General features: G+C 46.0%; 2 protein-coding genes across 2 annotated transcripts in view; both read left to right on the top strand.

The window, feature by feature from the left end:
* Nucleotides 1-756: 756 nt before the first annotated feature.
* Nucleotides 757-3,469, top strand: LOC135329660 (PHD finger protein 7-like). Its single transcript, XM_064518765.1, has 9 exons — nt 757-996; nt 1,161-1,252; nt 1,341-1,442; nt 1,563-1,687; nt 1,916-2,078; nt 2,164-2,270; nt 2,492-2,605; nt 2,792-2,910; nt 3,006-3,469. Exons 1-9 carry the CDS (start codon nt 963-965, stop codon nt 3,428-3,430), a joined length of 1,281 nt encoding a protein of 426 aa, XP_064374835.1. The 5' UTR covers nt 757-962; the 3' UTR covers nt 3,431-3,469.
* Nucleotides 3,470-4,748: 1,279 nt separating this feature from the next.
* LOC135329623 (protein polybromo-1-like) overlaps nt 4,749-27,661 on the top strand; it is a 34,539-nt gene continuing 11,626 nt past the window's right edge. Inside the window, 12 exon segments of the mRNA XM_064518555.1 lie at nt 4,749-4,887; nt 7,959-8,127; nt 8,377-8,451; nt 13,539-13,750; nt 15,273-15,458; nt 16,872-17,020; nt 17,961-18,170; nt 18,750-18,895; nt 19,224-19,381; nt 20,004-20,187; nt 21,145-21,355; nt 24,490-24,691. Of these exon segments, the coding sequence (XP_064374625.1) occupies nt 4,821-4,887; nt 7,959-8,127; nt 8,377-8,451; nt 13,539-13,750; nt 15,273-15,458; nt 16,872-17,020; nt 17,961-18,170; nt 18,750-18,895; nt 19,224-19,381; nt 20,004-20,187; nt 21,145-21,355; nt 24,490-24,691 (1,969 nt within the window). The 5' untranslated portion in view covers nt 4,749-4,820.

The following is a 27,661-nucleotide window of genomic DNA, read 5'->3' as shown; positions in this document are numbered from 1 at the left end:
GTGGCCGGAGAGCCCAGGTTTCGTGGCTGAAAGGCCAGGGTCCTGCACAGGCACCCGGTCACCACCAATGGCACAGCCATCGCATTCCCAGGCCTCCACGGCTGCTGCTACCGCCGAGCAGCATCGATGCGTCCCTCTGGACGCACACGAGCAGCATAAGAGCAGCTCCCACGGCCTGGGGAAGCAAACGGGTTGGTGCTTGTGGCAGCCGGGGCTGGCAGTGGTGCCGCGAAGGCAACCGAGGCAACGGGAGCGGAGCAAGGCAGCGCCCGGCAGAGCTCTCGCGCTCCCCTCGCCGGGGTCAGGCGCCTTCCTCTTCATCCTGACGCCGGGGTGTCCATGGAGCGCTCTGGAGAGCCCTGGCCACAGACGGGACGCGGTTCCTCTTCCAGACGCTGCTCTGATGACCCTGCGGGAGAAGCGGGTCCCGGCTGAGTTTGGGGCGCGGGAGCCCGAGGCTCCCTGCCTCGACCGCCCTGGTGAGGCGGCGGCCGTGTCACAGCGGCAGCCGCTGATGCGGGGCAGCTCGCGGGCCAAATACGGGCACGAAAGCCCTGGGCTGCCCACTGTGACATGGCCACCGCCTCACAGGGCCGTGTCACCACGTGCTGCTGTGACACGGCCGCCCCGGGCAGCGTATAAAGAGCCGCGCGGCGCTGGCAGGCCCAGGTTCGGAGGCATCACCTCCGAACGAGCTGGGGAGGTGGGGGGAGCGGGGGGGAGGGCAGGGGAGGACGAGAGGGGAGGGGAGGCGCGGGCTGGCGGGGCTCCCGGGGGGCAGCGGGTTCCCCTGCCTCGCGGCTCCGGGCTCCGGCAGGTAGCCCAGGGCTGTGCCGCCCCCCTGGTCTCACCCGGGACCCGCTTCTCCCGCAGAGCTGTCAGAGCAGTGTCTGGAGGAGAAACCCCGTCACGTCTGTGGCCAGGGCTCTCCAGAGCGCTTCACTGACCGCCCCGCATCCAGGATGAAGAGGAAGGCGCCTGACTCCAGCGAGAAGGGTGAGGGCGTCGTGCCCGTCGCCATGGCTCCCTGTGTCCCGCTGCCTGGCGCGGTCACCCGGAAAGGCCGGGACCGAGCCAGGGCCTCGGGGGAATCTTGCGGAGATGCTTCCCCGGCCTGGCGGGGTGCTCACCGGTGGCCGTGTCTGCTCTCGCCCCTCCAGCGTGCATGCTGTGCCGCCGGGCGGATGTCAGCGCTGAGGTCTGCGGGCCGACGCACAGGGAGCAGGGGCTGTGCGTCCACGAGTTCTGCCTGGTGAGCTGCCCCAGGGGCTTCCCCCGCTCTCCCCAGCAACGGTCCCTCCGAGCTCCCTGCCGAGCTCCGGGACCTTCCTGCTTTGCAGTATCTCGCCAGCGGGCTGGAGCAGCGCAGGACCGAGCGGGAAGGGATCTGCGGATTCCTTCCTGCAGACATCAAAAAAACAATAAAGAACGCAGCCCGGAAGGTGAGGACCCGGCAGGGACGGGCAGCTTTGTGCCCAGACCCCTGGGCCTTTCCCGGGGTGTGGGGCTGGCCGTGGAGGCCCAGCGCACGTCACCCACGGGGGCTGCTGTGCTCTTTGCAGAGCTGCTTTGCTTGCGGCGAGCGTGGCGCTGCGATCGACTGCCAGGGGAAGGATTGCAGCCGCAGCTTCCACCTCCCCTGCGCCTCCAGCAATGGCTGCGTCACGCAGTTTTTCAAGGCCTACAGGTGAGGGGTGCCGGCCCTCGCGCCGGAGCCTCCCTGCCTCGACGCCCCTGGTGCCGGCGCTGGCCAAGCAGCCGGGGAAGTTGCCTGCCCGCCTCGCAGCGACGCCTGCGAGCGGGAGCCGGAGCCAGGCCGCGGAGGGCTCCCTTGTGCCCCCGTTGCCCTCCTCTCCGCACCGTGGGAGGCCTCAGCGCTTCCTGACCTTGCCCCTCTCCTCCATGTTCTGCCCAGGTCCTTCTGCTCGGAGCACCGCCCGGAGCAGGCGGTGCCGGTACGCCCAGATGAAGAAACCACCTGCATCATTTGCATGGAGCGGGTGGACGAAAAGCTATCGTTCGGCACTCTGGTGTGCCCAGCGTGCCGAGGGGCCTGGTTTCACCGGGGCTGCATCCAGGTAGGAGGGCTTCCCTCTCCCGTGGGCACAGCCGGGGCCCAGCAGCAGCAGCGCCCCGCTAACGCCGCTTGTGTCTCTCCCGCAGGGGCAGGCTAGCCGCGCTGGCCGGGAGTGCTTCCGGTGCCCCCAGTGTAAAGACAAGAGAAAATTCCTCCCGGAAATGTTAAAAATGGGGATCTACGTCCTATTCAGGTTGGTTTTCTGCCACCCTCGTGCCGGGCTCCCGAGACAGACGGCACAAGGGCTGTGCCGGGCCAAGGGCTCCTGCGGCAGTCCTGGCCCGCAGGGCTCCTGCTCGTCTGGGCTCCCGCTTCCCCGCGGAGTTGGAAGCGGGGCGGGAGGCCAGGAGAGCAGGGACGTCCTGCAGGTGCCCGGCGGGGGAGGCTCAGGGCTTCCCCTTCCTTCTCCTGCAGACCACCAGCCTGGGAGGAGACGGGGCAGTACGAGGAGCTCTACGAGAGGCACAGCCAGTGTGATGCCGGCCAGTGCCTCTATCGGGAGGGCAGGCAGCAGGCGCAGGAAAGCGGGTACGTCACCAAAGCTGCACTCCGGCAGCTGCCGCTGTGGCAGCAGATGCCGTCATGCTGGGAGCAGGTGCTTAGCGCAAGAGCTCTGCCGGGCGCTGCCTTGCTCCGCTCCCGTTGCCTCGGTTGCCTTCGCGGCACCACTGCCAGCCCCGGCTGCCACAAGCACCAACCCATTTGCTTCCCCAGGCCGTGGGAGCTGCTCTTATGCTGCTCGTGTGCGTCCAGAGGGACGCATCGACACTGCTCGGCGGTAGGAGCAGCCGTGGAGGCCTGGGATTGCGATGTCTGTGCCGGCATGGGCCCCGGTAAGAGGCAAAGCACCCAGGTCCCCCCCGGGCTCGGGCTAGCGCCGGGCAAGGGCTCGGGGCCGTGCTGCTGACTTTCCCACCTCCCCTTACAGCCCCCAGGAGCGCACTGCCAGAGCCGTCTGCTCCCAGCACCGACAGCAAGCCAGGAGCGGAGGCGTCCTCCAGCCCTGCTGCCCCTGCCAGCGCAGAGCCAGACCTGGCCAGCTCCAGCACCAGCAGCCAGGAGGAATCCAAGGCATCCTCCGGCTCGGCTACACCCACGAGCTCAGAGATGGACCTGGCCAGCTCCCGAGCCAGTAGCCAGGATGAATCTGAGGCATCCTCCGGCTCAGCTACACCTGCGAGCTCGGAGTTGGACCTGGTGAGCTCCCGAGCCGGCAGCCAGGAGGAATCAGAGTCGTCTCCTGGCTCCCTGGCTCCTGAGAGCAGCCCCCAGGCAGGACAGCCAGGGCCAGAGCGACGGCCAGGACGCTCCCGTCTGTTCCGCCGGCCGCAGCATCCTTACAGGCGGCCCTGAACACCCCGCAGGACGAGTCGCGTGCCAGCCCCAAGCAGTGGCACCCCTACTCTACCCCTTGCAGAATAAAATTGCTACCTAACCTCAACCGTGCTGGGAGATGAGACTTTTCTTCCTTGGCTTCCTCCCCCGCGGCCTCTCTGGGGGGCTGGTTTGGGGGAGGGGACCAGTGGGGCTGTTCTCCCTCCGGCTGTTGGCAAGACCTTCCCCAGAGCTGGCGAGCGGCTTGGCCACGTGCCTCTGGCCTTGCTGGCCTCAGGAGGCCGGGTGGGTTGAGACGGAGCCAAGGGTGGCTGTGGGGAGCTGAGGAGCCAGGGAAATCATGGGCTTCCTTTGCGTGACAAGAACAGTTCAGATCGCTGGTCACCTGTGCAGCACCCTGGCCTTTCGGCCATGCAGCCTGGGCTCTCTGGCCACAGGTGCTTGGATGGAGCCTCTTGGGCACCTCGGGCACATCAGTCCGCTCTCAGGGTGGCCCACAGCCCCAGAGCCCAGGGCGAACAGGCGTCCCAGACACAGCCCTTCGCGGTGGAGCACAGGAGAATCTATGAGCGTTAAGGATGAATTATTGAAAGGAAAAATAACGACACCAAGAACATTTCTGGAGGCTACAGGGGACTTTTTACCTCTGCCACACACCACAGAAACCCAAGTCTCTATACAGCAGACGCAAAGAAAGGGGAAGGTTTGTACACGAAGTTGGAGATATCTGTTCCAAAACAGGGGGATACCAGAACACGGTGAAATTCAGGCACTGCGTTAATCTTAGCGCTGGTCTTTGGGCAACAGTCTTACAGGCTAAGCAGTCACTGCTTATTTGGCTCGCTGGCTGCCCGGGAAGCGGGACACGAGCACGTCTGCGCAGCTGTGCGACGGGGCAGATCTCCCACCGCCCCGTTTCCACGCGAGGCTCTTCACCTGGGGATACACGTTCCCGTGCGCAATCCTGACTCCCTGGGGAACTAGTTAACTTAAAAAACCAGCAAGGAGACGGTGTGTCAACGTGAAAGCTTCCTTTCGCCCAGCAGCTGTCGCGGAGGACAACCCGCGCCGCCTCTGAGCGCGGCCACCGGCACAGCCACCCTGCGCCCGGTCGTGCCGCGTGCGGCCGCCTCGGCGCACAGGTGCTGCTGGCCGGGTGGGCCGGGCCAGGCTGGGCCGAGCCGAGCTGAGCCAGGCCGGGCTGGGCCAAGCCGAGCTGAGCCGAGCCGAGCTGGGCCGGACCGAGCTGAGCTGAGCTGGATCGGGTTGGGCCAAGCCGAGCTGAACCGAACCAAGCTGGCCCGGGGCTGGGCCGAGCCGAGGTGGGCTGGGCTGGGCCGGGCCGGGCCGGGCCGGGCCGGGCCGCCCCCGCTGCCGCCGCGGCCTCCCGCGGGACGCGGCCGGGCTCATGGCGGCGCAGCGCGGCGCCCGCCGGCTCGGCGCGCTCGGGCTGCTCTGCCTGCTGCTGCCCGCCGGTGAGCGCGGGGCCCCGGGCGGCCGCTGCGGCGCCTGGCTCGCGGGCGCGGGGAGGCCGGGCCTGGCGGCGGGAGCCGCGGCGGCCCCGGGAGGGTCTCCCCGCCGGGCCCGGGCAGCTCCCGCCGGCGAGGCCGCGTCGCGCCCGGGCTGGGGGCGCCCGAGCGGCGGCGGGGGCTGAGCGCGGCGCGGCCCGGCCGGGGCTCGCCGGGGGGAAAGGCCGGCGGGAAGCGCCGCGCCGCGGGGCCCCCGAGTCGGCTGCCGAGCAGCGGCGCCGGGGAGCGGTGCCGCGGGCTGCGCAGCCCGGGCCGGGCCGGGCCGGGCCGGGCCCGAGGAGGAAAGGCAGAGGCGCCCGCAGGCTTTGCCGAGCGAGGTCTCCCCGGAGGAGAAGCGTTCCTGGCGCCGAGTGCACCGGTGGCTTCACCTTCTCCGGTGTAGCAAATTCTGCGCCCACGCGTGCGAGAAGGATGAATGGGATCCCGTGCGGATGTGCGAGAGGCCGTTTAGCTTGATGGTATTTAATTTTAGGACCTAAAGGATTACACTTGCTCTGAGGGTTGAGCTAAACGACGCCTGAGACGATCAGTCTTCTGTGTAAGGCTTTGCCCGGCGAACACCAGAAGAAGAGCTCTCTAAGCTAAATCGCAGCGATGGCACTAGAGCAATAAATACACGCAAGCCGTCCTTGAACAAGCGTAGGTTGGAAATTAGAGGATGTTTTCTTCTTGGAGCAGTGCAGTTTCAAGGGGAATAGCTTAGCAGCTCTGCTCCTGAGGTGGAGCCTGACGAGCTTGTCGGAGGGTTTTGGAGGCGCCGATTATCGGCAGGACAGGGTGGGCCGCTCAGTGACGGCTCTGCCAAAGCAGGAGGCCACTTCTGCCTTCCTCCACCTTAGCACTTGCTCCGTGCTGGGCTGCGGTGGCTGTTGGGCCCCTTCGGAGCTGATTCAAATCATTAGCCTGGCGGAAAAACAACTAGCAAAAACCAAAGGCACGCAAGGCGCCGGAGAGGCTGCGATGGGTAAGTGAATTGAATCGGCTCAGGAGGGCTCCTGTGAGGAGCAGAGTTGGAGGAGGAAGAGAGGGACAGAGCAGAGGAGCCGAATCCCTCTCCTTTGGCAGTGCTCAGCCGTTAGATCGGCTCGGCTGGTCCGAGACTACGCTCTGAGAAGCGCTCTACACCTTTTGTTTCCACCGTTCTTTTACTGCGCTGCAGTAGCCCCGTTGTGAGAGGGAGGGAGTAATTTTGTTGGTCGCCTTGTTTTGTTTGTGCGTGAGTTCGCAGCGTACTTTAGAATTAGCTTGGCTACCTGTTACTGCCGTACTGGTGATGCAGAAAGGAGATTGTTGTCGGATGACGTTACGCGTCTGCTGAGAAAAAGTTGTGTGAGCCAGGCATGAGAGTGCGTAAACATATCTGCAGAAGTACTGTGGTGTTGCTGGAGAAGTTCCTGTTTGCTTGTATTTGATGAACCTTCACCTTTAGCTCCTTACAGCAGTGATTATTTTTTTTTTCTGGTGTTGGCTGGAACGTTCAGATATATCTGGGCGCTGAAGGGTCAAGACTGTAGTCAAAGGCAAACTCAGTTTCTGCACTCCAGGACGTATCCCTGACTTTTCTTCCGAAGGAACAGGATTTGTCACCTTCTTGTCTGGATTCTCTGAACAACTACGCCTGAAGGAACTGGAGGTTCCTGGTGGAGAGTGGTTTAGGAGCAAAACACCGGGGCTGCTCTTGGCACTTGGTGAAGCAGCATTAGCACTTGCTTTAGAGCTGGAACAACCGGGGTGTGCCCGGAGAGTTGTCTGTGCACACAACATAGGCGTGCAGGGGCAGGTTAGAGGTCAGGAAGTTTTCCTGCCCAGGTTCTGTTAAAGTCCTGGCTTAGTTACTCCCCTCGCAAGTATATTCCAAGTGTTTGAACCTCAGGTGTCTCCCAGAGAGCGATAAACCCCAAGCCATCAAACTGAATGGACCATGTGAGAGTGGCACAGGCTCAACTGTCTTGCTTATTTCCGTATTCTCCTTTTTTATGTTCTGCCAGTGATAGTTGTCTCAAGTAAAGTTTTTTTTGCTTTCTTGCTGACTCCTCCCTGCTGCCGCGGGCAGGCTGGCCCTATTTTAACTCCATACTGGCCTGTCCCACTTCTGCTGGGTACCCAGAGCATTGCAGTTGCGATGCTGCTAGGGAAATCCTAAAGCTTAAGCTTTGAGAAGCATTTCCATGTGACTGTTGGAGGTTTTTGATTCAGATGTGTCATTCTTACCTTGCAGTCGTTCAGGCTCGAAAGGGCAAAGATAGGGAGGGAGAAACCAGCCTGCACATTAATGAGTACCTCAGCCCAGTGCGATGGTTTTCAGCGCTGCTGGAAAGCGTGGGATATCCTGCCATGAGTCTGTCCCCGTATGCAGACACTTCTGCTTCCTCACCGCTGCAGCTGCGCCGGCTGAGGCTGGCAGTGGGAGCACGCCGCTTGACCAGTGCTGCTCCTAGGGATCTCTGTCTGTGACGTCCCGTTGCATGTCGTGAAGACGTGCCCTGAATCGAGCCAGATTAGGAATGTCTGTGAAGTAAAGAAAACAACAGGCAGAAGCAGCCAATTCATAGGGAAATCTGCATCTGTAGGGAATGTGGCTGTGATGCATCTTTTGCATCCAGTCAGATATCTAGGAAAATTTGATGTTTCTTCCGGCTGATCTTTTCAAAGACCTGGCTGGTCACGTTGGTGTTTGAGTCTTTAGAGTGACTGGGTGGCCACTAGCAGATGCAGTGATGGGAACACCACCAGACAGAGCATCTCGTAAGTGTATTTGCATGCAGTTTAATCCCTTATGTATGTGTGAACACTTGCGAAGAGCTACTCGATGAAGACAAGATACCATGAGTTCCTGTGTAAGGAGTACGTATTTGCCTTTGCTATACTCTGAAGGAACTAATTGATTTGGAAGACCTAAGGGAAATACCTGAAACCTATTTAGATATGAACCTAGGTGAGCTGATCAGTATGTGTGCGATACTTGGTATGATGAGTATTTCTTTAGGTACGAACTCTTGGATTTTAACTTTTTTCAGTTTTGGGTGAGGACTATGAGGCATATGCTGATCATCATGGCAAGGCGCAACCTGCAGAATCCTGTCCCAACTTCTGCTGTGGAGATTGCATGCGTCGATACTGTTGCTCTAATGTGCTACTGAAATTTGATGAAGGACAACAATTTAAGTGTAATCTGCTTGATGGAAGGTAGGAGGCAAACCGAATATATACAGCAGGCATTTCTTTGAATCGCCAGATAACAAAGATGTATAGTTGAATGGTTAAAACACACAGTGGTACTTTTCAGCTCTATTTCTGGCTCCGTCAGGGATCTACGTTAATGCATGTAACCTACCTGCAGAATGGGAATAATGCGATGGACAAATTGGCGTATGAACTGATATGTATTTAAGTAAGTCTTAAATTCCATTTTTGAGATTAATTCTCTCATTACAGGACCTCTGGCTCAGGCAATGTGAATTACCTGCAGTTCCGTGCAGACTTTGATGATTACATAGACTCTGGCCCCAGGTAAGTCATGGCTAGTCTTAGCTTTTCAAATGTTAGTTATTTGAAGGCTCTTTATTACATAATCAATACATGCCAGTATAAAATGAAAATAGAAGTACTCACTTGTGTGTTAAGAATGCTGAGCACTCAAGCATTTCAGAGTATTTGAAGAAGTAAAGACATAGGAAGAGGTTAGATGATGCTGTTTAGACCATAATGATCATCATATGTAATATTCCATATTCTCATTATTGAATGGGAGTTTGTCCTCTAAAGCCTTAGCACACTTACTCTCTGCTTTTAAATACTGGCAGATGAAGTCTATAGCGGCTATATTAAAGAAGCTGCTCTTGTATGAAGAATCTCCTTTTTTTAGCATTTTTTGCACTTAGAGCAAGAAATATTGATAAAATCTGTTTCAGTCTGTGAAAATAAAAATATTTTCAGTGCCTGCATTATGTTAATGGTTGTTCACAGAAAACCAGAGTTCTTGCTCTAAGCCATTCCTATTTTTAGTTGTGACCTGGAAAAATATAAAGAAACCACGCCAGTTACTATGAATATGAGCTATGAATGTTTGCTATACCTGCGTATGTTTGAATAATTACAAACCTTTAGGCTCTGCCTTGGGGTTTTTTGCTCAGAGCGCCTCTTCATACCTGAGCCATGCTTCATCTTTTGAATTCATGAGGTCTTAGCAGATTAAAAGTAAATAAAGGCAAAGGTCCACATGAAGTGCCAGCAAAGTCTCTATTTTTAAAAACAAGCTACAGATCTTACAGAGGCCTTTTTTGAGAAAGGCCTGTACTTCAATCTCTTTGCTCTAGACATGTGCTTGAATGTCTTCCAGAGGTTGGAATGCTCTTGAATCTTGACTCAAGACCGAGCAAGCACAACCGCAAAACCTGTAGCCAACAGTATGCTTGATGCAAAGCCTAACTAAATCCCCCAACTGAAGTGGGTTCTGGATCATGCTGTATGCTGCTCACATACTCTGGGACCTAGTCTGGCCGGTGTCAGAAATAATAGGATTTTTTCTCTCAGCTTGAGTGATAGTAAATCTGGAGTTGTCAACATCCTACATCAACTAGATCTGGTTTTCTCCCTTTAGAGCTATCATGACAATAATTTCCACAAAGAACAATTGTGAAAGGCCAATCTGAAAATTGTGTTCCATAGTGGAAGTGTGAACTCATCTTCACTTATATTGTACTTTTCCTCTGTGATTAAACACCATCACTGCCCTCTAAGATCCCTCCCTCTTTAAAAAAATAAAAACAGAAATCCTGTACTCAACCACACTGGAGTAAAAGCATCTTAAACACAGAACTCACTAATGTTGTAGATGTCGCAGAGCAGTAAGGGCAGCTGCCCCCTAAGGGACAGAGGGCCAGGAGCCCTCCAACGTCAGGCTGGGAAGTCCGTGCACCGGTCAGGGTCCTGATAACAGGATCCATGCCAGACACAGCTGGAGACAGGCACACCTACAGCTTAGCTGAGGAAGGGACTGCAGGCCCAGGCCTGAGCTTAAATGGAGCTCCTGGGCCCTGGGCAGAGGGTGTGGGGGGAGACCCCAGGTAAGGCTGGTAAGGGCCATTAAGGCCTGTCAGTGCTCTCAGGGTCCTGGCAGTAGCTGGTTGTTTTGAACACAGGAACAGTCACTGCGAACAGCTCACTCAGTGCTGTAGTCAAGTAAGATTTTAGCCATGATCTAGTATTAATTTTATGGTGCCTTAGTGTTGAGAATGTCTGCCAGTTTTGTTGGTATGTCTGTTCTTGTAGTCCTCAGAGATAAGTATGTCTTCCAGAGTGTTTTTGTTTCTGAGAACAAACTTAGGCTGATGTTATGTGAACTCTAATATATATATAAAAGAGTCAGATAGTTGCTGAGAGCTACTGTGTTTGCTTTTTATTTAGTGCTGCTTGTACGTAGTTGACTACCAGAGAAAGTGGCACATCAGGTTAAATATACCTAAAGCAAAAACAGGGGAACAACTCTTCTGTAACAGAGTATTGCTATTAAAATATTTCAGTTTCATGTTTGATCTGTTCATATAAATTTAAATGTTTATCATCAGTGAATGGCTAGTATGCTTTTCTTTGGTAGTTTGTGAACTATAAACAATAGAAAGTATAGGCAATCCTTAATAAAATGCAGTATTTCTACTACTCATCTCAGTAGAGCTATACTACAGATGACAATACTCTTTTCTTCTGTATGGTTATGTTTCTAATCTAGCAATCCAATTGATTTCCCTTGGGACATGAATAATTTGAAAGTGGTTAAGAAACTGGCAGGTTGTATTTCATCAATCAAAAATACCTGTTCATTACTGTGTCTTCCTGTTTTCTTTCTCACATGCAGATGATTGTAAATTGAACAGTGCATTTTTGTTTATTTGCCTGTGTATTCAATATAAGCAGCCTGACAATATTTATAATCATAGCTGTGGAATGACAATGTCAGTCATTGACAGTGAAGCACGATATCATTCATGTTTTTTTTAATCCTTAAGATGCTCAACTGCTTGAAAAAAGACAAACAGTTTTAAAGAACATTAAGACAAGTAATGATTTAATTGAGTGAATTTAAACGCAGAGTAAATTTGGCCCAATGGTCTTCTACAGGTTTCACATCAGTCCTTCCTGTGGTCAATTCTGCACAGAATTATTAGAATGGCAATGGTATTGTATATCTTTACTGGTTTCTGTCACCCCGTGTTGCTGTTTTGTCCTTCATCTTGCCATGAGTTGCCAGATGTGAAAATGAAATGTATAACTAATGATCCTTCTACCACCTTGGAGCTGACATTCATAAAGTAAGAGAGAGTAATAAAAAGAAATGAACACAGCACACGTTTCATGGTTCAAGAACGCGTTTGACTCACAAAGGGAGTGAATCTGCCCAAAGATAGGTCGTAATGATATTGCATTGCCTACTGTGAAACTATTACAACATTAATATGAAAATGAAAACAGGTATTTACTCTGAATGCTTGTCTTTTGCTTACTAGTGATTTTTAGATTAAGGGATAATAGGATAATTCTGGTAAGAATATGAACAGAATCCCCAAAACATATAACGTAGAGGCAGATCCTCAGCTAGTCTAAATCAGGCTAACACTGTTGGACTCAGTAAAGTAGGTTTGAAGTACGCAAGTCACCGTAGCCTGTAGCTGTTTGAGTCAGTCCAGAGACTTAATTACTATCAGTATAGAAGGAACGTATTTGGTCAGTATGCAGTGGTTTCTGCAAGTCAAGCGTCCAACTGATCTGTATCTGCAGAATCTTTAACCTGTTCAAAAACTGTTTCTGACTTTACAGGAAAGTATCTTCTGTTGCCTTATCCCTCTGACTGTGTGATGTCTGAAAAGGAAGAGAAGATTTTTATGAATTCTAAAACTTGGAGTTAATTAACAACCAGTTAAGTTTATCAGTGGTACAAGATTTTAATTCATTATCGTTCCTGCTTTTTTAATAATAATTTTAAAAATTGTATTTCCTTACTAATTGTCTATGAAGTTTAAGAAGCATGTGCCTGCTGCTTTGCTGTGGCACTGTTGCTCTGGAGCAGCCCAGGGTACACAGCCCAGGTCTCTGTTTACTGCTGACAGTAAGTACAGGAATTTTCATGACACTAATAGCTAGAATCAGTTTTCCTTCCAGAATGTCTCTCTCTGGTTGTTTTTTTGTTTGTTGGGGGCAGGCTGTTTTGTTTCTTCAGTTATGCTTTAGGAAGTTACGTGTGTGTCTGAGAAGTCCTGAATGTGCCCAGCCCGACAGGAACTCCTTGTACGTCTTGGCATGGTCAGGGCTTCTGCATCTGTGCTACGTTTGCACTACTCAGTGGGTTCATTGCTTCTAGGCTATGGGAGATGGGTTGGCTGTGCATGTTGCACGTGCATGATAAATCCTACGCGAGCATGACAAATTTTCTTCCAGGGAACATTTTACTAAAATTTATATTCGGGAAAGTTTCTAAGTAGGAGGTGTAGGAGTAAATTGCCTCCATTGTACTATCGTGTAAAAGGATGGATGCAGACTCTGAAAGCAGTGTGGCTGACCTAATGTATGCTGTCACGCTGGATGATTTCTGGCAACTGGCTTGTGAGCTGGCATACAGAGCTAGGTTACGCTGAATAAGCTTTTTGTTCATGTCTTTCTCCTTTATATTTTGTTTAAGAAATTTGAAGTATTTTTCATTGCAAATTATCTCCAAGTTGGTCAGCGTCCCACCCAGAAGTGGAGCATTAACGATTTCTCTGAATCAGGGGGTATATCTGCGTAGCCATCAAGTAAGCTGGTAGTGTTGATTCCTAACCTACCTTTTGCTTCATCTTCATTGAGGTTTGTAAGCTCTGTAACTGAGAAGCTGGCAGTAGATTTCAGAGAGTGCAAAGGTCGTTTTAACCAAATATCTATTAAAATAGAAACAGGTCTTGGTTGCTCAACAGTATTTGATTGGAAACTGCTCTTTTGGGTCACAGGATATTGATCACTTTTATTTTCCAGGATATGTAAACAACCCCCTATAACCTCTTTCTCTCTGAAAATAATTTGTCTTGTCATATGATGAATTCTGTAACTCAAAAACGAGTTCAATTCAAGTCCGCTACTTGAAATTGGAAAGTTAGGCGCTGGTTATACTTCACTTCCTAATCTTTCACTTTGTAAATACTTTGACATGAAGGATAGGTTTAGTGGCAAGCACTTCCAGAGGCTTTTGTTGTAGGTTTAGGCTTTCAGTTTTAAGCCAGTAGCCAGGATAGAGAGATGCTCAAATCACCTGTGTCTGTATAGCAGCATGGTGCTTATCTAATAGTCAAAAAAAGAATGCAGATGTAGAGGCACAAACATTTTATTCCTCTTGACTATTCAGTATGGAAGTACTGTTCAAACTGCAAACAAAGAAATCTACTCGTGTTAATAAAGCAAGATGTATTGAATGCTATCGCATTAGCCCTTTGCTGAATAAGACACCTTTTGTTTAAAAGATGAGTTTCTAATTTATCACTAAGTGTAGTAGCGATAGGTGCGTGTTTAGAATCCTGTTTGACTCTGCACAAACTATGCTTCTGTCTTGTTGTATTGTACCTATTTTTATTCAGGACTGATTCAGAGATTTATGAGGATGCAGTTGAACTTCAGCAATTCTTTATTAAAGTTCGAGATGAACTGTGTAAAAATGGAGAGATTCTTCTGTCACCAGCTCTCAGCTATACCACCAGGCATCTTCACAGTGATGTAGAGAAGGAAAAGAAGGAAAAGTTGCCCAAAGAAATAGAGGAGGATAAACTCAAAAGAGAGGAGGAGAAGAGAGGTAGCTATTTTTCTTTACATCAGTATGAAATATGTTAATTGAAAAACATGCCTATGCATATGATGCATGCTCTGCTCTTTCTGCAGCTTCACCTACTGAAGGAACCTTAATAGTCCCTCTGATTGCCCAGCCAGGGATCTTGTAATTTAAAGTTATGAGGAATTTATTTTATTCTGATCCTTGTAGGCCAAGCCATATGGCTTTAAGAAAGACATATAGCTAAATGCTAACCTTACGTAAACTGTTTAATCAGAACAGGTACTGGCAGTCTTATTCCAAGGATATGATAAAAGAAAACAATAGTTTTTAATATGTCTTTCTTTCTACTAATAATAAACTCAGCAAAGACTGTTCCAGTTGACTTTTTGTCATTTCTTTTTTTGGCAAATACCAGCTTTCTTTATGTTTGCTGATAGTGTTATCTATGATCATGCTTTTAATGCTGATGTTGAGGTAGGCCTTTTGCATCTTCTGAAGAACAACTGGCTTGAACAATTCCTTAGGGCAAGAAGCCTACTGTGAAGGTCTCTTGTGTTTCACATTCCCTGGCTCTTCCTGTGCATGTAATGGCTGTAAAGGGACAACAGCTGTGATGCCCTTTTTCTCTCTTCCTATGAGAAAAACAAACAAACAAACAAACAAACAAAAACCCAAAGAAAGAGAAACATGCCTGAAACAGGCTTCTGAGCTCATTGCTATCAGTGAGTTGTTCTTCTCTCACTGGGGAGCCTCAATAAAACTTACGTGTAAAAGCAGTCCACAGTCTTCAGCAGCACCAGTAACAGGAAGGAGAGACTAGGTGAGGCACAAAACATGCTTTAACCCTTTCTTCACACTGAAATTCAGTGGTAGGGGGGTATCGGGTACCATGTGGCACTTTTGCATTGACCCTTTAGGAACAGAAAGCATTGCTTTCTTTTTGGTATCTGATTGCATAGCATCTAGAACAGTGGGTTCCTGATCCTCAGCTGCAGCATGATGATCTGCCTGTATGAAAGACTAATTCATCCTAACGTATTAAACACTGACACTATCTCTAGGTAGCCTGCAAACTTTATTAACCTGTAGTAATGTTCCTGCTTGCAGACGTCTTCCTCTTTTGGGCTTTCATGTGCTCTTGGATGCACATTACGCTCAACAATACTAACAAAACTACTGACTGCTTTATAAATAATTATTAGTCATTACTGTTTTAGTGGTAATTCATTAAGCCAGGTCCTTTAACTCAATTTCTGAAGAGCAGAGGTATGATTTAAAAAGTTGCTAGTCTATTTCTAGAGTGCCTCTTTTATTCCTTAGGTGGCTCAAAGGCTTTGGCACATGATCAAATTTTGACAAGTTAGAGTGTCTACTTAAAGGAGGTTGAAATTTTGTGTGCAGTGTCTTTTATTTGTCTTTCACAGAAGACTGACCTGTCCAGCATTTTACAAAGGGTGAGAGCATTCACATCAGCAGTAATGGCTAACGTGTAAATATGGATGTACTAACTTCTATCTTCCCCTTTTTTTCTTCTTGAAATAAGAGGCAGAAAAGAGTGAAGATTCTTCTGGATCAGCTGGCCTGTCAAGTTTGCATCGGACCTACAGCCAGGACTGCAGCTTCAAGAACAGCATGTACCACGTAGGGGACTATGTCTGTGTGGAGCCTGCTGAAGCCAACTTGCAACCTCACATAGTCTGTGTTGAGAGACTGTGGGAAGACTCTGCCGGTAAGAATGTCTTTGCTATAGGAGAACAATGTGGTGAAACTTACCATTGCTATTTAAAACTTCCAAGTTAAGCCTTTTCTGCGTAGAAATTATTTCATTTACAGCAGTGTGTGGGGGCTGGTGAGTATTTTTGCTTGTTTCTGAATTACTTTGTTCCAAAGAATATCACAAATACAGAGTTAAAGTTCTTGAGTCAATACACACCCTTTCCCCCCCCCCCACCTCCCCCCACACCCCCACAAATTGTAAGCATCCTACAGAATAGGCTCTTCTGGGTGGGCTGGGCTAGCTGTAACTCAAGTGCAGCTGTGTTTATTAGGAGAGACTGAAAGGGCTTCACTTTGGAGAGAAGTCTGAAGCAGGATATAATTAATGTTACAAAAATCATATAGTTGGTGGATAAGGTGAATGCAGAAATACCATTCAGCAGATCTTATGGTACTAGAATTAGAAGGCCCTCACTGACATTAGTAGGTCAAATTAAAACATGACAAAGTGTCTGGGGTTTTAATGTGGTGGGTAGTAAGGCTCTGGAATCGACTTCCCCAGGAGCTTGTGGAGGCAGCTTCAAAACTGGGTGAGAGAAGTCAATGTACTACAGGTTTAAAACAGATAATAAGGTGAATAGCCAGAGAATAATAGCCAGATAAAGAGAATAGCTCTCTAACACCCCTAAACCAAATCAACCACAGACAGTGGCAAAGCTTGCGTGCTTTCCCTTAATAGCCCGTCCTGCTGACTCCATCGGATAGAGCGTATTGGGCTAGATGGATCACTGGTCTGGCGAGTTGGATGTTTCTTAAGTTCTTTGTCTGCTGTGGAGAAAGTAAATAGCACTTTTTAAATTCTGATTCAGTCCACAGATTACAAATTCTTTGATTTAGAAAAATAGCATATATCCCCAATTTCTTTTTAAATGGATAAGTTATAATTTGATATTTTTGTCACAGCATAATGTGGAAGGAATAGTTCTTAAAAAGCTTGAAACCCTTCATCCAAGGGTCTTGAAACATCTGGCTCTTCGAATAATCAGGCGATTATTGTGTAGACTTTGAAGCCACTTCGAGGCCTGAAAGTCAGGATTTTAAATAAGTTGCCGACTGTATTTCCCATAGCCATCTGGCTCAACAGAACTAACATCTCCTTTGTTTTGCTGAGTCAGATTTTCTTAGGAAAAAAACAGCTTGCAAGTTTTTGAAGTAACTAAATTTTCCTCATCTGAAGCAGTTAAGGAACGTTGCCTTGTTTTAAATGGGTTAGATTTACTCCCAGTATGAATTGCTATATGGCCGTTTAATTATGAAGACAATCTATGGTTGGTTTTGTTTGCTCATGCAATAGAAAACATACCTTTTTACATCTTCTCTTCCCTCCCTCCCTCCCTCTCTCCCTCTTTCTTTTCCTATGTTAAAGGAGAGAAATGGTTGTATGGCTGTTGGTTTTATTGACCAAATGAAACATTTCATCTTGCAACACGAAAGTTCTTGGAGAAAGAAGTTTTTACAAGTGACTATTACAATAAAGTTCCTGCTGGCAAAATTTTAGGCAAATGCGTGGTCATATGAGTTTGTTAAGGTGAGAGACTCTTTGGACTAATTTGTTAAATAAGATGTTTTCCATTATTTTCTTGAAGAGGTGTGGGTGTTCTGATATGCAGGCATATTCGAACAGTACTTTATAAAACAGAACTTACTTCGTACTGTGTTCTTCATTTGCTTTGTGGTACATGTAGCTCATCCACGGTGGAGCAGAAGTGGTATAAAGTGATGGTGCTTTCCAGTGCTGGTTGGTTTGTAGAATCATATACATATTACATAGTTTACTGACTTTTGAGAGGATATAGTAGAGAAACCGCAGGTAATTTCTGAAAGGTTCCCTTAAAAGGGAGTAGATAGGTTTTGGGCAGAGGGAGACTTGCATGTCTTGGCGGTTCAGTAACAGGATGAAGTCTTTCATCTTTGTCTCAAGTTTGATTCCACATAGTTCCCTATGCTGAACATTTTTGGCCTGTTTGAGCCATGTCAATATTTCAGCCAGTTCTTCAAAGGCAGTGTGTTTAAGGAAAGAAGTGTTACTGCTGGTGAGGACATGGACGGGTATTACTGTCAGATATCAACAGGCATGGAGCTTACAGTGTTTTTCACAACTCGGTGGTTGCGGTCTCTTTCCCGGTCAAAGCTCAGAAACCTTGTAAAGGCAGTTTGGGTCTTCAAGTCTGCTTGTACTTGTTAACGTACTTTCTTGGTAGATGAATGAAACCTGACTTCTTCTCACCTGGCAACCTGGTGCCTGTACTGAATTTAGCATGCACTTTCTTCTTCTCCAAGGGTGGGGTTTCTTGTTGTTTGTTTCTAATTTTTAATGTAACTCGGAGTCAAACTGTGAGAGAGAAACTCAGTGGGAAGGTTTTATTAAAAGTGTTTCTGATAAATACATAGGAAAAAACAGGGAGCATGAGAGGGAGTTAACAGTGTATCTGTGGTGTGTGTGTGTTCCTGAAAGACTTCATCTAAAAGTATTTTCTTCAATCCACAGGAATATTTTAAATTATGTCCTGAAAACTTTAGAGATGAAGATGTCTATGTCTGTGAGTCACGTTATTCTGCGAAGACAAAATCTTTTAAAAAGATTAAACTGTGGACTATGCCCGTTAGCTCTGTAAGATTTGTCCCACGAGATGTGCCTCTGCCTGTGGTCCGTGTTGCTTCTGACGTTGAGTAAATCTTTTCCATTTTATTCACATCATGATAAAACGAGGGAATTCCTTCTTGTGAGATCTTGTCTTGATGCACAGTAAGGGGATATCCTGTGTTTTGATGAGCTTTCTGAAATCTGGGACTGGAAGGTCAAATGAGGCACGGTGTGAGCTTTGACTAAAAAGCAATGAATTCAGTAGAGCCAATGGTATGAATTGGCACACCGTATGTAGAATGTTGCTGGTGTTGTATAGGAGAGTTGAGTCATGAAATTTTTATGAACGTTAATTTTGGCCAAATACTTAATTCCTGCCTCCTAAGCATATTACTGTGCTTTAAAACAAATCATCAACATAGGCTGGCAGGGCTTAGCCAGTTGACAACAGTGAAGCAACAGAACAAAAAAGGGCCTGTGAATTACTGTTCTGGCAAAATTACAGCTTTGGTTGTTAAATAGCAAAGTTAGCAACATACGTAGCGGTGGCGTAAAGATTAAAAAAAGAGAAGTGTTTTTTTTTACTTGCCCTGGCATGTTTTTATTTATGTGATTGGTTTTCACTCTTTTGCAAGTTTCTAAATGCATGCTCTTCTGTAGGACAAAGGAGATGTTCCAGTAGAAATGTCCAGTGGAGAACCTGGTTGCCATTACTTTGAACAGCTCTGTTACAATGATATGTGGCTTAAGGTTGGGGATTGTGTCTTCCTAAAATCACATGGGTTAGTGCGAGCTCGAGTAGGAAGGTGGGTGCAACTTCTTTATTTGCAGTTTGCGTCTATAAAAGTAACTTGGACCAAAGATTGGCTTGTTGCAGAAAGTAGAAAAGAGGATGATGGGAAAAGATCTTCTGCATGAAACAAAATGTTAGAAGCTTTTAACAGACTGAGGTAGAAGCATGGCAAGCTAAAAAGATGGTGCAGCCGTAGAGTTGGAATAGAGATGACTTCCAGACTGTCGTTCTGTACTCAAAGGTTTTTCCCGGCAGTCGTCTTGAACAACACGGTGTGTTCAGCTGTCTCCTGTATGAGGGATGGCCATTCACTTCCGTCACTGGTTTGTTTTTCTTTCTAGAATTGAGAAGACGTGGGTGCGAGATGGAGCAGCATATTTTTTTGGTCCAATCTTTATACATCCTGAAGAAACTGAACATGAACCAACTAAAATGTTCTACAAGAAGGAAGTGTTTTTGAGTAACTTGGAGGAGACCTGTCCTATGACTTGCATTTTGGGTAATTATTAACAACCTTAAATCCAACGGATTCTCTCTTTCTTTTCTTAAATGTCTTAAAAATCTGAAGTGATTTATAGTTACATGTAGGTTTGATTCCAAGTAATTTTTTTCATCTTGAGAGGAGGAGGAGACCGTTTCCACAGTGTTGCCTGTCTCTGGGACCTCTGGTGAGAATTTTCATCAACAGCAGGCTTTCTTACAAAACAGAATTACGTTTATGTTACCAAAGCTGAATGTTGCCTACAACCAGCGGACAGAAAAGTCGTTAGTGTCATTATTCCAATATATTTTACCTGGAAAGTCCTGAAAATCTGCTTGAAAAGAAAGTCAAAATGGGCTTTATTGAGTAAGAGGGATGACTATGTGTACCTCGTTTTGTAGCTAAGATTCTGTGCTAAATACAGTTAACTGAGTAGTTTTCTTGTTCTTAAAAAACCACAAAAGCTGCATTGGGTTGGTGTAGGTTTCTCATGTTATTTAATGTACGGATGTCAGTTGGTTTATTTTCTGTAGCCAAATAGCGGGATTTTTCTAGACTTGCAAGAATTTGAGTGTCCACGCTTTTTATAAAATGTCAGCAAGTGTGGCCTCCTTCTTACTCAGCTCTTTCATTTTTGCAGGAAAATGTGCTGTTCTGTCATCCAAGGACTTCCTCTCCTGCAGACCAACAGAAGTCTCTGAAAATGATGTTTTTCTTTGTGAGAGCCGCTACAGTGAAAGCGACAAACAAATGAAGAAATTTAAAGGGCTCAAGAGGTTTTCACTCTCCGCAAAAGTTGTAGATGATGAAATATACTGTTTTAGGTAAAACTGTTATGGGAATGAGGCGATCACATGAGTACTCTTCTGTGAAGAAATCATGGTTGTAGGAGAAGGTGAAACGTGAATAATTTGACTAATCGCAATCTTTCAGGGTTTGGGGTTATTTTGGTTTTGTTCTGCTTTTTTAACATCTTGGGAAGGAGTCCAGATAACGTCAGCCTTTACATCCATGTTTCACTGTCTTTGTACCAGTGGATATTTTCTTTTCTCCAGGCTTCAGTAGAGGTCATTACATTACCAGATGTGTAAATCCCCTGGGATGGAGTTAAAATGCCTGTCATGCTGAGGTCCTCATTATGGGTAACAAATAGCTTTCCAGCTGGTGAACATTGATATAAATAAAAACATTGATTTCTAACTTAAGTAACACTGCATCTTCCACAGAGTTTAAATTTTAACTGCTTTCTCTTGCAGAAATGAAGAATTTTCTGCCTTGAAATCCCCTTCTATCCTAACTCACACAATATACACACAAAAAAAAAAAAAAGAAAAAAAAGAAACCAGCGAGGTCTGACTCTGGCCATGGACACTGAGTGATCTCTGCTCAGTGTCCTAAAAGGAAGCACAGACAATTGCCAAGTCACTATTGTTTCCATGTTGTTCAAGTTGATAGAAAGAAAGTTGGTTTTGTTACCTTGTTTTTCTTAAATTTACAAAATACCTGACAATCAGCAAATTACCAAAAGCAGTTTAGCTTGCTTCTGTTGTAATTACAGTAGTATTTAGGCGTTGCCGTTATTTAAGAATGCTAGTTTAAATCAAACCTGAACAAAAGGAGGCGGACCTGCTAATCTGCATTGTTCTTGAATTCCTTTTGTAATATCTGATTTACGTGTTTATTTGTGCACTCACCTCAAAATACGATATGTGTTATGTATGTATACTCTAAAAGGTGAGTATATTCTCATCTGCTTTTTCTCTTCCTACTCCACCTTTTAGAAAACCTATAGTTCCTCAGAAGGAGCCATCTCCCCTACTAGAGAAGAAGATCCAGCAACTAGAAGCAAAATTTGCTGAGTTAGAAGGAGGTGATGAAGACATAGAAGAGATGGGAGAAGAGGAAGGAGACATCGCTGAAACACCTTCTATCCCTCAGCTTCAGACCCCATTGGCTAGCGAACTGGATATAATGCCTTACACTCCACCTCAGGTAAAGATCTTCCCTAAGAAACCTTTAAAATTTTTTATTCCTCATTCTTTTTTCAGCCCAAACAAACAAACAAACAAAAAACCAGCAGAAACATTTTATCACATACACAGAAGAGATTTCTATTTCAGTTTAGTAGTCTTTGGAATAATTTTACAGAAGAGTTTAGCATATCCAATATGATATTCATGATTGTAATATTTAAGTCCATTTGAATACTCTTAAAGGAACCAGGACATTGAGGAAATCTTCTGGGGTTGTAACATACAACATTTTTGTATTTCTCATTAGTAGGATTTTTGTGACACTTATTAAGAAATATCAGGTCCTTATGTTAAATATATGTAAAGTTTTATTCTAATACTCAATTAACATAACATCCATTTCTAAGCCTTGAAAAAGACCAGCAATTTGGGTGTTATATTTTTGATACATTTTTAGAAAATGCTGTATGTCCTTCCTGAAGGACAAAGAGATGACTTTTTTTTCTGCATGGACACTGAAAATCACTGGTTGGTTTTGCGTTATCATTCATGCTTGGAAATCAGAACTTGTAGAAAGTTAGAATAAAAATAATCAGAACTTTTTATGCGTCTTGCTGGACATCCCAGAAGTTTGAGAATTAGTCTGCTGGTGAATGGACAAGAGGTAAATGACAAATCATCGTGTGGTTATGTGCCACTTGAATGTGGCACGAGTCATTGCTGCTGCCAAACTGGGCATTTTTGTCTACCTTCCCTCTCTTGCTGTGTCTGTGACAAACCCTGGCGTTCCCATAACTGAGGGGTAAAGCAGGGTGGGGAGTTGCTTTATCAGAAAACTAACCTAACCAAAAAGTTTGTTTGCAGTTGGATTAAATCCTTTATCTGTTTCCATCACGTTCTCACAATACAATTGTCAGCATAGAAATAAACTTTCTTCTTCATCCCATCCTGGTCTTGCTCTATTTATATCCTCATTGAAAATTACCTTTTTAAACAGAACTCTTAGACAAAAGGCATGCATTTTCTTCACGTTCTCTTAAATGTGTGGAATTTTATTTAACAGTTATGTAAAAACAAAAATCTGTACTTTCTTTTTTCTGATAACAAGAGAAGTACTTACACCAATCACAAGGAGTCAAGACAAGTGAACATCTGGTATTGTGGGGTTTGACAAATAGGTGGATGCCAGTCTTTCTGCTGCAGTTTGCTGTGAAGCAAGAAGTAGAACCTGAAGTAAAGGAAGATGTAGAACTCTACTTTTTCATTAGCATTATGGCTGACAAAAGGCATAGAAAAGTGATCTGGTGTTGAGTCTCAGGCTTATTTCTTCTCTTACAGCTTCTAAAACTGCAAATGCAATTATCTGACTCCGAAAAGATTCTATTAAAAATTGTTGCATTAGAGATGTAAAATTATGGAATATAGAAGAACTGAATTCAGAATTCTGATAATTTTTCCAAGCCCTGTTTTCCCTTCCAGACTGATGAGTGGGTCTTTATTTGGATTACTGTTATCAAAACTTTGTTGCAAGCACTGCAAAGGCAAACCAACTGGACAGATGTGTAGCTATCTAAATGCAGATATATGAGAGGCCAAATGTATCTCTGGATTTTTCCCTTTTCTGAATTGGGAACTCTCCATCTGCTAATGCGGGCTTGCCTCAGAAGCCAAGATGGGTTGTACATGGTCTGTGTTTCATCTCAAGACCTGTGTGGGGGTTTCTTCGCTTCCTCCATCATAAAGACAAACCTTGAAGACTTCCTCCCAAAAAGACGCATGTTCCCTTTAGGTTTGCAATGAAAACATTAAAGGTGGGCTGCCATTTGAAAATGAATACCACAAAGTTTAGGAATCACCTACAAGTATGCCTGAGTTTATCCACTACCTGGCTTAAATTAATGAGCAGGACGTTTTAAGCATCTTGGTATAGCTGAAGCTTTGTATTTAGCTGAGAGAAGAGTGTTGGATTGGCGGGCTCAGAGTGGTGAGTGAAAGGAGTAACATGGCTGGAATTTCAGGATAGGAAGAAAAATTGGCATGCATTTTTCTCTTCTTTTCTTTTTTGTCTTTGAACTATTTGAAAACAATTGCAGTCTTCCAGATGGGAGACATTTGTAATGGTCAAGATACAAGGAGGGGCTTTGGAGGATTTTGGAATGATACCCACGTTGTGGGCCTTACGGATTAAAGAACAGGGGAACATTTGGTCTCCCGTGACAAGTATATGTGGAAAGAGTCTGAGAAGTAAGGGTTCCAGCTGTGGTATCCCAGCTGTTGTGAGAATAGGTTACAGGGTTTTTGATGGCTGGAGATGTCAAGGAGCTTGCAACGGGAACAGCCAGGGTAGGAAGCACTGGGTTGGTAGAACTGAGCAAGGGAGCAGATCTTTAACAGAACATAATATTTGTTATTTGTCAACATACAGCTGGTGAGATGAATGTGCTGTGCAGGTGACAGTGATCAGCAAAACCGGGCTTTGGGTCTTTTCAGGGAGGAATGGGTACTTAGGTAATGGCAGATGAACACTAGAAAGGGAGGGAAGTCTGGCAGGCAAAATATAGAGCACTTGGGGATGAGGAGAGAGGAGGATGGAGTCAAGAAGATAGGAGCTGCAAAGGTGCCGGAGGAAGTGTGGAAGCAACTTCCTAAAATGTGCAATGGCAAATAAAGAGTTTTACTCGTGTCTGCAATGTTTCTGAACAGCCTCGTGAACGAAATCTGTGACACAGGACAAATCTTTTTTTGTTCTCTTTATGGCCTCCCAAATCAATCACTTATTTGCTAGCCAGCCCAATCTTAGTCCTCTCGTTGAGTTTGGAATAATATCAGCCAACAGAAATATTCTTTGTTCTGTTTACTCCGATTTTTTTGAAGTCTCAGTTACGAGGTTGGCCTTATGTCTGGAAGGGTTAAAAAGGATCAGATCATTGTTTTTTTTCTTCTGTGTGCTTTCCTTAAGTGTGTGTGCTGTTGTCATTTGTCAGGAGGAGATGCCCCTCTCTTTAGGGGCCATAAGTTTGCATGGTCCTTGTACAAATGTATACAAGAGAAATGTGGGAACACTTTTAAATCCTATTTCTTACAACTTTGGATTGTGTATGTTGAGAAGTTTCTCTTTTGTATACTTGTGGTCATAACTGCTTTTTCTCACAGTCCACTCCCAAGTCGGTTAAGGGCAGCACCAAGAAGGAGGGATCAAAAAGGAAGATCAGCATGAGTGGTTACACCTTATTTAGCAGCGAGATGAGAGCTGTAATTAAAGCTCAGCACCCAGACTACTCCTTTGGAGAGCTCAGCAGACTTGTAGGAACTGAGTGGAGAAACCTGGAAGCAACCAAGAAAGCGGAATATGAAGGTAAATAAAAACTAAAATTACAAACTCTCTTCTGCTTTTTTCTTTCTAAATATGTTCATTACTTTTATTCAGATGGCAGGTTTAATAAAAGAAGATATTTATATTTGTGTTCTGGATGTACCTTAAAGAGAAGTTCATATGAAGAGATGACTGAAGAGGAGCAAAGACTGTATTTAAGTTATGTAGTTCACTGTGTCAGTATGATGCCTGATTATTTAAAAGTCTTTGCCACAAATAACTATCAACAAAGGCAAAGAAGATGGGGAAAAACAGAAGTAAAGGAGCATGGAGGAAAATTGCTGGAAGTCAATTGGAAAAATTGCCTGTGAAAGTTTCCTTAAAGGAGGACTGGGGGGAGGCAAGAAAGGGGATTTTGGCAGGAAGCAAGAAGCTCCTCGGAGCTGAGAGGCAGGTAGGAAAGCATACAGTGGAGCAGGAAAAGGTTCTTTGATTAACTGGACTCAGATTCTTAAGAAGTTTTAGTGGAATAAAATCAAGGATACATCCTCTGTTACAGTACTGGGAATATGACCTGTTGTTCAGTCTCAGTATTATTTAAGAGTTGTAACTAATTTTGTTGAGAGATCTCATATCCTCAGGAAGCCTAGAAATATATCCTAGGCAGGAGATACTTTAGAAAGACCTTTCTTTCTTTCTTTCTTTCTTTCTTTCTTTCTTTCTTTCTTTCTTTCTTTCTTTCTTTCTTTTTCCTTCTTTCCTTCTTTCCTTCTTTCCTTCTTTCCTTCTTTCCTTCTTTCCTACTGATCATTGTGCATGATTTTTCATCAAAATCAAAAGACAGTTGATCTTTGAAAGCAGTCCCTATCCAAACCAAATACATTGGCTTAACATCTAGACTTACTGCTATAGTTAATAATGTGTCAACACTTCCAGTATGAAGCCCCCCCCCCTTCTTTTTTAGGCAACTATTGCACTTTTATTGGAAGAAAATACTACTTTGGATAGGAAAGTTTCAACACTCTCTAGAAAGCTATTGCCTGCTTAAGTCAGCCTTAGCTGAGTAGGACTAGGAGTAGGCTAGCGCGTCATCACTTCGTAGCTTAGAGCAGCTTGATGTCTTGCATTGGAAGACATGGCTGTAACATAACAGTAGCAACAGTGTCTGTCCACTGTGTTTATGATTGCCTAAGTGCTTCCTTTTGAGTTTTAGACTGCAGTTTCTCAGGCTTGGTGTCTGCCGAGAGCCAGACTTGCTTTTATTTGCTTTTGAGCGATTGGGGTGGGGTTACAAAGCGTCCAAACTGTGTTTGCTTACCACGTGTGAGGGAGAGAGACTCCCTTCCTTGCACTGCGACAACTCAAAATTTATGTGCTCTCTGGCGTAGACGCTGCAGCAGAGAGCAGGAAACTGGCAGGGTTTGACATCTCAATGAAAAAATGCCTTTCCGTGTTTTGGTGAAATGTAGTTTGCGTTTTAGATGCATTTTGACCTATTGAAAATTGCACTTGGTATATATGGAGGATAATAGTTGATTTTTAGCAATAGCCAAAGAACAGGCTGCATTGGAAAGGCCTGCATGATTAACTCCTCAAAATAGAATAAGATAATACACAGAGACTGAGGCAACAGCCTGTTTTAAGGAAAAGCTATGGTCAAAGCAGCAGGTTTCCTTCTGTCTTTTGAGATGTGTTGGAAATGTCATTTGAGTGATCTCAAGCGCTGTCCTAAATAAATTATTTGGGATGAGATTCACTGAGGTGAATGCTCAAGACTGAGCTTCTTGACACCCTGCACTGTTCCCTTTTGGCAGTGTTATACGTTTCATCTGTTAGTTTTGTGCCAGGCAAGACATGGGGAGAGACTCGGAAAAACTCAGGTTTTGTCCTATGCTAGGTCCTTCTTCAAGGCTCAGCCCTCCAAAGTCTGATAAAACTGAATGCTTAAGAGTAATTCCTCATTCATCAGAGAGTCTCCAGAATTTTTGCTTTTGTATAACTTTTTTCTTTTTTTTTTTTTTTGGACTGGCCTGAAGTAGATATAGTCAGAACAGCTATTTCATCGTTTTCCTAAACACTTGCTCTGTTCTGAAGAGGATTATTTCATTTTTCTACTTCAGGATCTACCATATCTTGTGTATTTTGTGCTAAGTCATTTATGAGTTGCCTGTAGTAAATTTAGGAATTTCTATGCGTCGTCATCTCTTCTTGAAATGACAGAAATGAAAAGAAGGAAGGAAATGCCTTTAAAAATGGAACGGGTCTTTCGGTGTATGGCTATAGTTCCAGAAGCTGCACAAACAGCTCCTACAGGAGACAAATGTATGATACGCGTTTGAAGTCATATGCTAGGGAAAACTGGTAACATTGGCAGGATGCATAATTTAATCTCCTTGATGAACAGCTTGGCCTTGTTTGACAGAGGACCTCGATTGCTATTTTAGTGGCAGTTTGCATCTTTCACCAACCGCAAGAAAACTTCTAGCCCTGCATTCACTGTTACTAAAATTTGCTGGAGAGGTACGCTGCATTCATTTATTCTTTGTTGTTCCTCATTGCTTTCGGTAGGATATAATGTTCAGAGTAAACAAATCAGTAACTCGCATGCCCCAAAAGTACCCTGAGGGGGCACTGGGTATAGCTTCTTTTTTTGGTTGCTTGGTTTTGCTTTTTGTTTCTTTCTTCTTCCCATGACCCCTTGCCCTTCCCTTGATATCAAATTCTCTGGTCAGATGCCCCTGCAAGTAGATCTTTTATTGTTGTGGTCACAGTGAGAAACTCGATTGAGATAATGACCAGATTCATCATACCAAGGACACACCTGACCTCCACTGAGCAGCACGATGTGAGTTAGACATCTTCAGCAACAAGGGAAAAAATAGCTCGAGAGGGACCAGAAGGGGGAAAAATGAGAGAGAGAAAGAGAGAGGCAGAGAAAGTATTTTGGGGGGTTCATCAAACTGCTGCCTGTTATGTTCCACACACTAAGGACCTATCCCCACTAGGGAAACT

Source organism: Dromaius novaehollandiae, chromosome 12, assembly GCF_036370855.1.
Source record: "Dromaius novaehollandiae isolate bDroNov1 chromosome 12, bDroNov1.hap1, whole genome shotgun sequence".
NCBI classification, from domain to species: domain Eukaryota; kingdom Metazoa; phylum Chordata; class Aves; order Casuariiformes; family Dromaiidae; genus Dromaius; species Dromaius novaehollandiae.
The sequence above is the reverse complement of the archived record's forward strand: the minus strand, read 5'-3'. Positions and strand labels throughout refer to the sequence as shown.

Bases quoted from the DNA above. Each gene is read 5' to 3' on its own strand.
- LOC135329660 (XM_064518765.1), top strand. From the start codon at position 963: ATGAAGAGGAAGGCGCCTGACTCCAGCGAGAAGG. The intron at 997-1,160 runs GTGAGGGCGTCG...TCGCCCCTCCAG, and splicing joins GCCTGACTCCAGCGAGAAGG to CGTGCATGCTGTGCCGCCGG. The intron at 1,253-1,340 runs GTGAGCTGCCCC...CCTGCTTTGCAG, and splicing joins GCGTCCACGAGTTCTGCCTG to TATCTCGCCAGCGGGCTGGA.